The sequence below is a fragment of the Cajanus cajan genome, chromosome 4, assembly GCF_000230855.2.
Source record: "Cajanus cajan strain Asha chromosome 4, NIPB_CcT2T_4, whole genome shotgun sequence".
In the NCBI taxonomy this organism is placed as follows: Eukaryota; Viridiplantae; Streptophyta; class Magnoliopsida; order Fabales; family Fabaceae; genus Cajanus; species Cajanus cajan.
Genome location: NC_138520.1, coordinates 9,941,644 through 9,951,850, shown reverse-complemented (window position 1 = coordinate 9,951,850; position 10,207 = coordinate 9,941,644). Strand labels below are relative to the sequence as shown.

Sequence of the window (10,207 nt, the reverse complement as noted above, 5' to 3'; positions counted from 1 at the left end):
AAAATATAAAAATAAAATAAAATAAAGATAATGGAATAAATGTTTGTAAGTGGTTACTCGAAGAACATATGAGAAGTTATTGTTTTATTAAGCATATACATGTATTGATATAAGTATAAATAAGAACTCGCTGAAAAAGATGTTCATACAATAGAACATGTAAAAATTTATGTAATATAATTATTTGTCCATTCAAGTTGGTTACATTTAAAAGGTGTCGCTTGACCCAATGAGCTGCATACATGGATGGGACCTTGAACTACAAACTTGTTTGACAACTCATTTCAAATTTATTTAAGATGTCATGCTAATAAAAGTGTAGGCAGATTATACTTGTCCTTCTGATTCGGAGTTCGTTCACTTTATGGACACGTGATTTTAGGATTTATATTCGTTAAAGCTACAATGCGTCACTTTAAAATATGGAGGAGGGCTTCGTGCAAAAATGACATAGTAGTTGGCTTTTTACATATTTATTGGATGAATAATTATATGTTAGAGCATCTTAAAATGTAGAACCGATTTTGAGTTCTAAATATGGACCCGCGATGTCACGTAGAGAATTCAAGAACTTTACTTATTTTAATTTTTCAATTGAAGAACTTAATTTAAGTTCTTAATTTACTTAATGTGGGTTTCTCACTTAAGAATCAAAATCAAAGATAATTTATAATCATCTCATCCCTTAACTCACAAAAGTGTCTATTTAAGATAAAACAATAGTAGTCTAGTGAAAATTAAAATAGACAATATGTATAATTCCAATTGTGTTGGTGTTTACGGTGGAATTAACCATCAAATCCTGGGTTCTTTTTATTTAGACTAGCACACGAACGTATTTCAATTTAGGTGCTTTACTGTGTTATCGTGTTACCGAGAATGGAGAGTAGGATGAAAAAGTCTTAGCAACTACTTGTTTCGAAATGTTCTTCGATTAAAACAAACAAGCAATGTTCCCGCATGCAAATAACAATATGAATAGAATGAACAATGTATACATTCGCAATACAAATCATGTTCAAATTACATAATGTTCAAGCATTACAAGATTAAAGTCTATAACTACGTAATTAAAGGGAGAAAAGAGAAAAGAAAGACTACACTAATCCTACTCCTAAAAAGAGAAAAGACAAGTGGCTGAGAAGTAATCATACCCAAAGATGATTCCTTGCATAGAAGCCATATGTGCAGGCAGAGAATGCTTCAGAATTTGGTTAGAGTATGAGTTTTTCGACCTCCGTAAAGGTCCGTAATCCTTGTATTTATAGAGCAATCAAGAGCGGTTAATTCTGTGCATGTACGCTTTCAACTCATAACTGCTATCCACTATATTTGCTACGTGGTCTTGAATTATAACTTCCTTTAACCGCTCTTCCCACGTTCCTTGTTTCTTCGATTGATTTTTTGGTAACCGTTTTGGCTTAACCTCCATGTTCTGAGAGTCTCAACTATTCTCGAACAACACTTGCTTTTTCAAGTCCCATAATTTTGAGTGCTCCCACGTCCCTCGTGAGATTAGTCACAAGTATTCAGCATGTGTTGATTTTACTTCTCGGGCAGCGCTATCAATCTTTTCGAGTCACATGATTTTCGAGTATGCCTAACAAATGCCCCCCTAGGAATTTAGTTTTGATGAGCATCTTAGGAGAAAACTAAATTCCTATCAAGGCTGTTCTTCGATACTCCCTCGATTTGTTTCTTGATGTTCACTTTTCTTGACGTTAACTAATCATTCCTTCGATGAAAACCTATTCTTGTAAGGTACTGACCGTTTGGATGTGACATTGATGGCTTTAACGGCGTATACTTCCATTTTTCCATAAATTTGTCTTCTGATATGAAACGTTTTGGCGGTTGTTTTTGGAAATTCAATTTAATATTTCAAATAATCTTGCCTAACCCAACCCGTTTCAACCTAGGCCCATTTACCTCGTTTAAAACCTTTTTTTCACCCTAGGGTTAAATCGTTTTCACCATTCTCTTCCTTCGTGCCCAAGTTTTCTTGCTCACTGTTTCTTCTTTTGCTCTGGTTCTTGATCTTCTTCTCCGACCGTTCTCTCTGACCGTTCTCTCTGTTCTTGCTTTTGTTCATTATGGCTTCTTCTGCTGCGTCCACTTCCGCTGCCGTGGCCTCTTCATTGTCTCCTACTACCACCACTTCTTCCCCTATTTTGACTGCTACTACTTCTGCTGCTATGACCACCACTACTCAGAGCACTCCCCTGTTCATCACTAATGCCCAAGTCTGTAAGGTTAAAGATGGCGACGATACTTTTATCCCTATTCCTGGCATGGAAGAGGCCAGTTTAAAGATATACCAATCTCAGGTACTTCTTCCTTTCTCTTTAGAGGATGGTTCTATTCATGCTTTTCTTGGTCCATTTGCTGGTCAAAACACTAAAAAATTTGGTAATACCCTTCTTCCTGAAGATGCCTCCACTATTCCCTTTATTTACTCACCCCAGATAGACTTGAGCCTTTTTACTGATACCACAAAGATTTTTAGAGCTTTTCCCCCCGTTAAAGAACGACATCTATCTTGGGTAGCTCGCGTAGAATCTTCTATGTCCTCCGTGTGGAAAGAAACGGGTATTTTTGAATTTATCCAATTAGCCAAGTATGACCTTCATCTTTTCGATCCTCAAATGATTCTTTCTGCTATTTTCTTCTGGAATCGAGAGACTAGGGCCTTCGAGTTTCCTTGTGGTTTTGTTTGCCCTACCTTAATTGATGTTGCTGCTATAACCGGGTTAATGCCTCTTGGGGAGAGGTTTTATCCTGATGCATTTGAGGAAGATATTTCGATCAAAGATGTTTCGATCTCCTGGGACAAAAAAACTTATTTGGCCTTCATTACTGCACACATGGGTCAACCTGGTACAACAGTTTCCCCTTCTGAGCATATTACTTTTTTAATGTATTGGTTATCAGCCTGTGTTTTTTGTACTCCTTCCCTTCAAGTTCCTAAATATTACTATGCCTTGGCTCAAGCTCTTCACTCGAAGAAAAAGATATGTTTGAGCAAGTTGCTTCTAGCTTCTCTATATACGTGTCTGGATGAAGCTTCTGAAAGTTTTACCCGAGAGACGGGGCCTCGAAATCTCTCCGATCCATTATGGTTATTGCAACTATGGCTTAATGCTATCCTCGAGAAGAAACTTCGCCTACCTGCCAACCCAATTCCGCTTTGTGAACTCGAAGGCGCTCGTTTGACTACCCTTACTCCTCGGAAGCGTCTAGTGGATAATTTTGAAAAATATATTCGAGCAATTCTTAGCTTCACAGAGTTCACCGAAGATTTGGCTCCTTTTCTTCGATCAAATCTAATAGGCCCGGTTTGGTTGCGTCAGAACAATCAAGTTGGGAATATTAATCCTTCTTCGACTGATATTTGGTTTGGATTCTTAGCGTGAGATGTCATTTTCTCGGGTATGAGACAGAAGGATGTGAGATTATATCCTTATCAACCTCAACTCTTTGCTCGTCAGTTTGGTCTTTGCCAGATGAAACCCCTCCCTCTTCGACGTAAGGAAGGCATTGATGCAGATATTTGTGTCGAAGCAGGGAATTATGAGGAAATCCTCAACTTCATTCTACGGCCTGACAAAAAACTCCAACTTACGCCTTCCACTTTTTCTCCTTCTTTTCTGGCTTCAAAATGCTACCTTCGATGGTGGTGTTACTATATTGTAGATAAACTCATCGATTTTAATGGCTTTCTGAAAAAGCTAATTAATTCTCCTCTTTCTTGTTCGCAGGGGCCTAAGCAACCAGGTACTTTCAAGAATCAACTTATCATTTATCAATTCGAACAGTTTTTTAAGGTTTGTTATCGACCTGACAATGTGCACCGAACCATTTTTGACGCTTCGGTCTCATTATCGAAAATGGTACAACGGAACATTCGCTCAAAAAAGGTAATAAACCCTCAAGGTAAAACTGATTTCGAAAAATTTTGTCCAAAGCATATACCTCCTCTTCCAAATGCCCTTTTTGGTCTAGTTAAACATGTATCTCATCCTCCTTGGGTGAAAACACTCGACCCGTTTTACCTTGAGCGCAAAGAAGTTCCTGTAAAGAATAAAGTTACCTACGCGAGATGTTCCGTGTACGATTTTCCTCGAAACAAATGGTGGCCATTATGTTGGGTCAGTAACATTAACCCTCCCCCTGGTAAATATTTTTCACTTACTTCTTCTTCGAGTATACCTTAAACTTGTCTCACTTCTTTGCTCGAACCTTGTAGCTGCCATCCCTCAGCGTGTTCCTCGACATGCTGATCCAACTCCTGATTGGGAGAGTGACGATGACGAAGACAAAGAATCGTTGAAGAAAAGCCGAAAAAGAAAGACTGCAGCTGAGAAGGTTTCTCTTCGTTCTAAGGTATATTTCTTTTCGACTTTCATCTTCCTTACAATCAAAGTATTTTACCTTGCGTTCATTTATTGTTGATTCTTACCTTGCAGAGCATTGAAACCTTGAAAAAGCAAAAAGTAGGCTCAGACAGTACTAAAACTGTAAGTAAATTATCAATTTTGAGGTTATTTACTTACTCGAATTTTATAATCACATTCATTATTTCCAATTCAGGTCTCGACCACAAAGAAGCAAGACAAGGGGAAAGGGAAGATGGTCTTGCCTCTTCCCAAGAAACCTCAACAACCCTCTGGCGAGAAGTTGCTCAAAGACGCCATAAAGTCCGCTCCTAAGGTATTTCAATTTCAACGTCTTTCTTTATTTATATTTCTCTTATGCCTTTAACCGTTTTGAAATCCTATTAATAGGATATTGAGATTATCCCACTGGATTCTTTTCAATGGGTGTCTCGAGAAGTGCAGAAAAGCGTACCCTTTGCCACTGAGGTAACCCAACATGTTCATCTTATTATACCTTGTGACTCAAATTTTCTCTTGATGTTTAGCTTGACTTCTTCATTTTATCAGTTGTCTACCCCTCAAGTGGATGTTGCGACGCTTGCCTCTGTTTTGGCTTCCATAGAAATTCCCCCTCAGGTCGAAGAGGGTAGGGTTCTTCAATCAGGCCCTTTGATTAACGCGGAAACGCGACAAAATTCTGCTCAAGGTGAACCTTCTTTTGAGCTACAACCTCCTTCGAGTCAGAACAAGGGTATATTTCTTTCGACCTGACTATTTGTATGATGGCCTCTTACTGAAATCTTACAAATCTTCCATTGTGCAGGTTCGACTGAATCTCCTCGACCCTTTGCAACTTCCCCTTCGACTCAAGGCGGGGTCACTTCTTCTGTCCAAGGTCTTTCATCAATCCCTTCTTCGGACCTTGACTTGATGAGCTTTTTCGACGACGAAGATGAAGATATCAATAGTATCTTCGAGGTCTTGGATAACTGGACAAGTGGTCCCTCTGGGTCAGAGAAAGAAAAATTGAAGGTTGTTGAGCCAGCTTCTGAAACACCTTCTTACCAACCCCTGCTCGACTCTTTTCGCTCGAAGGCATACGTTGAAGATCTCGATCAGGCCTTCCTCATTCCTGAGTTCAAAACGGAAGTGCAACAAATGATTGATGACTTGCTCAGTTATTCCGACCTTCCTTCTGATATTTCTTTAGAGCTTCAAGCATTTATCAGGCCCTTTAGTCGTGCCTGGGAACTTCGAACTCAGTGGTCTACTGCATATCAAGAGGTGACCCAAATTGAGGTCGAAACTGAAGGAGACCGTGCTAAGCTCGAGAAACTCCGAGACGAGTTGGTTTCTATTAAGAAATCAACGGAATAAATGATTTCTGCTTTACAGGCATTGCAAAAGGAGGAGGCTGATATCGAACATGCTATCGAAGCTTTAAAACACGAGCTTGACAGAACTCGCTCGAAGAAGGATGGAGTGAAGGTTAAGAGTCAAGAGATCAAGCAACATCAAACAGGGCTTAAGGAAGAGGGCAAAGCCATTTCTTCTTGGCTAGCAAAGACTTTGGAGCAGAAGAAGCATTTAGAAGCTCAATGTGCGTCTCGCAAGAAGAATTTGGACGAAGCTTACAAAGCTTTCGAGGACTTCAAAAAACAATTTTGTAATAATTAGCGTTCAAATTTTTCTTTTCTTTCACTCTTATTAATTTATGTTCATCCTGTATTGAACAATTATCATTCTACCCTCTTGTGAAAATGTTTTAAGTATTTCCCATTCATGACTTTGCTTGTACTTGAATCATTTACCCCTTTAATTACGTATGCATTCTTTGAATATACTTGCTTGACTACAAAGGGACCTTCCCAATTATATGACCATTTTCCCAAGTATCGAGATTTTTGATCTATAGGAAGGATGACTTTTAATACCAGATCTCCAACTTGGAAACATTGGGTTTTAACCTTCTTATTATATGTTTTCTCGATTTTTTCTTTCTGTTGCACAAGATTTTGCAACCCAATTAACCTCTCTTCCTCTAAAGAAATCAACTCATCATACATTAAACTCCAATAATCCTCAACAGGTAATTCATTTTGTTTTTGTATGTGAATTGATTGTAAGTTAATATCAATAGGAAGAATAGCTTCATGACCATATACTAATTTATATGGAGTAGTTTTCGTGGCATCTCGAGGTGAATTCCTATAAGCCCATAGTACCTGAACAAGAGTCTCGTGCCAACTTCGAGGTCTGTTTGATGTATGTCTTTTAATTAAATTAATCACAACTTTGTTCGCAGCCTCTACTTGACCATTTGCTTGTGCATAATATGGTGTAGTGGCTATTAGCTTGATTCCCCTCGATTCTGCGTATTGAGCAAATTTTCGACCTGTAAAGACTGTGCCTTGATCTGTAGTAATTGTTTGGGGAATCCCAAATCTTGTAATGATGTGATCTTCGACAAAATCAATTATGTCTTTTTGCTCGACTACTTTTAAAGGAATAGCCTCTACCCATTTTGTGAAGTAGTCTATGGCGACTAGTATATGCTTGTGGTTCTTCGAGGAAGGTGGGTGTATTTGGCCAATCAAATCCATTGCCCACCCTCGAAATGGCCAAGGCTTGATAATCGAGTGCAACTCACTGGCCGACACTCTTTTGTATCGGTCCATGTTTCTGACACTCTTCACAACTTCTTGCGAATTCGATACAGTCCTTGATCATAGTTGGCCAATACAAACCTTTTCTTGATAATGCCCACTTCATTTTCTTTCCAGCTTGATGTGCTCCACAAATACCTTCATGTATCTCCGCCATTGCTATGTAGCTCTCATCTTTCTCCAAACATTTGAATAAAACTCCGTCGAAACCCTTTTTATACAATTCATTATTCAGTAAAAGATAACTAAGGGCTTGGAGTTTAATCTTCCTTTCTACCTTTAGGTTGGGATTTCGCAAGTATTCGATCAATTCGCTTCTCCAATCTTGCTGACTTACTGAACTAACATTCATAATTTCTCGGTGCTCCACCAATTCATTTTCTGTGTGGATTAAATACTCGAGACATTCTTCACTTACTTTATACCCTGAGGCTGTTTGAGCCAACTTATTTGCAATGATATTTGAGCCTCGAGGAATATGTTGTAATTCGACTTCATCAAAAGTGTTAAGTAATTGCACGACTCGAGCCTTTAATTCAATTAACCTCTCATTTAAGCACTTATATTCTTGTGTTAATTGTTTGACAACTAATTGTGAATCCCCTCGAATCAATACATTTCGAGCACCCAACTCCATTAATATTTCGAGTCCAGCTATCAACGCTTGATACTCAGTTTCGTTGTTCGAATACTTTTTGTTCATTTTAAGTGACACTTTTGTCGGCAATCCCTGAGGGTTTAGGATTAAAAGACCTATTCCAGCGCCTGACTCATGTTTCGATCCGTCAAAATATAATTGCCATGGTTTCGTGGTTAAGTATAAAATCTCTTTTGACTCATTCGAGTGATCAGCGAGAAAATCTGCGAGTACTTGACCTTTAACTGCTTTTAGTGGTTCAAAAGTAAGTGAATATTCAGTTAATGCAAGTGCCCATTTACCAACTCGAGAATGTAAAACAGGTTTACACAACATATACTTAATCACATTACTTCGACAAAATATTACAACATCACGAGTCCTAATGTAATACTTCAACTTTGTACAAGCAACATATAAACTTAAACACAATTTCTCTAAAGGAGAATATCTAATTTCTGCTCCTACTAACATTCGACTTAGATAATAGATGACTCTCTCGATGCCATTTTCATTTTCTTGCGCCAGCATGCCCGCAATAGTCGAATCACTAGTTGAAATGTACAACTTCAGTTGCTTCCCTTCAGAGATTGGTGCGAGTACTGGAGGATGAGCCAAGTACTCTTTGATGTTATCGAATGCTTTCTGGTGATCTTTATCCCATCGAAATTCTTGTTCCTTTTTTAAACGTAAAAGAGGAGAAAAGATTTTAGTTTTACCAAACAAGTTCGATATGAATCTTCGCAAAAAGTTCACTTTACCTAGGAGAGATTGAAGTTCCTTTTTGTTCGATGGAGGTTTAGTCTCCATAATAGCCTTCGTTTTGTTTCGATCCACTTCAATTCCTTTCTGGTGTATGACAAACCCCAGAAACTCTCCTGCTGTAACACCAAAAGCACATTTTAGTGGATTCATTTTCAAACCATGTTTTCTCATTCTCTCAAAAGATAATTTTAAATGGCTTAGATGATCCTCTTTTTGTTTCGACCCAACAATTATGTCATCAATATATACTTGTACAAACTTACCAATTAGATCATGAAATATTAAATTCATTGCCCTCTGATAAGTAGCACCAGCATTTTTTAATCCAAATGGCATCATCACCCATTCATAGACGCCTAAGGCACCTGGACATCGAAACGCAGTTTTCGACACATCGTTAGCTGCAATATAAATTTGGTTATACCCAGAATAACCATCAAGCAAACTCATAATTTCATTACCTGCAGCTGCGTCTATCATGTTTTCAGCAATAGGCATAGGATATTCATCCTTGGGCATTGCTTTGTTGAGATCTCGAAAATCAATGCAGACTCTGAGTTTTCCATTCTTTTTAATCACAGGCACAATATTCGAGACCCATTCAACATATCTTGAAGTTTTAATAAACTTCGCTTTTAGCAGTCTTTCAATTTCTTCCTTAATTTTCTCAACTACTTCAGGGGCAAATCTTCGGGGATTTTGCTTAACAGGTCTCTTTCCAGGAACTATGGGTAACCTATGTTCCACCAATTCTCGATCTAATCCTGGCATTTCCTCGTAATCCCATGCGAAGCAATCTTTATACTCATGTAAAACTCGAAGCAATTCTTCCTTTAGGTTTCCTTGCAAGAACTTGCTCACGTAGGTTACTCTTCTAGCCTCACCCGTTCCTAAATTTACCTCCTCGAGTGGATCCTGAGATTCTAACTTATATTCCTCTTTCTCCGTTCTTTCGAATCCCAATGGTGAGTCGTCGAAGATACAATCCAACTTGGGATCTAGCTCTTGCTCTTGGTTTTCTGTTGTTTTTTCGACCGCGTGGCCTTTTCCGTTTCCTCGATCTTCTTTTTTGCTCGAGACATCTTGGTCTCTTTGATTTCCTGTTTTTTGGTTTTCTTTTTCGTTGGAAACTCCCTGGTCTCCTTGATTTTCTATTTTTTGTTTTTCATCGGCCCATGTGGCCGTACTATTTTTATCAACTTCCTTCAAAAATACTTTTTCACTTTGAACTTCTTCGGCCATATTGGCCGTTCGATCGGCTACGTAAGCCGATATTCGAGCTAAAAAGCTCGAGTAAGGATCTTTATCCTTCATTCTTCAAGTGGAGCCGAATCCTTCTCGGCTCGAATCACAAAACCTCTCCTTACATCCCAGCAAAACGTCTTCTTGATGCCTTCTTCTTCATCCATCATTCTAGAATTGTAAGCATCGAAAGGTTTAGTTTTCGCAAACGCTGTAAGTTGTTGGTCAGCGAAATACATCCCAACTTCATAGGTTTTCTGATCAGCTTCAAGCATTTCTAACCCTTCATCATCATTCCAAAAAAAAATCTTTTGGTGTACAGTGGATGGAACAGCTCCTACTCCATGAATCCATTCTCGACCTAGCAGGACGTTAAAGTTTGCCTTAGATGGCGTTACTATGAACATTGTAGTCCTCCTCACACTTCCAATTTGTACGTCGAGTAGAATCATACCTTCAGGCTGAGAAGACTTTCCGGCATAATCCGAAATCATTATGTTGTGAGGTTTTAAATCCGCTAA

At 38.6% G+C, this 10,207-nt stretch overlaps 1 protein-coding gene across 1 annotated transcript; it reads right to left on the bottom strand.

Annotated features, from left to right (window-relative positions):
- Window positions 1-7,022: 7,022 nt before the first annotated feature.
- On the bottom strand, window positions 7,023-9,758 carry LOC145957148 (uncharacterized). Its single transcript, XM_083073363.1, has 4 exons — window positions 8,906-9,758; window positions 8,756-8,845; window positions 8,087-8,560; window positions 7,023-7,984 (listed from the first exon to the last, which is right to left on the bottom strand). The coding sequence occupies exons 1-4, from the start codon at window positions 9,756-9,758 to the stop codon at window positions 7,023-7,025; spliced, it is 2,379 nt and encodes a 792-aa protein (XP_082929489.1).
- Window positions 9,759-10,207: the final 449 nt, after the last annotated feature.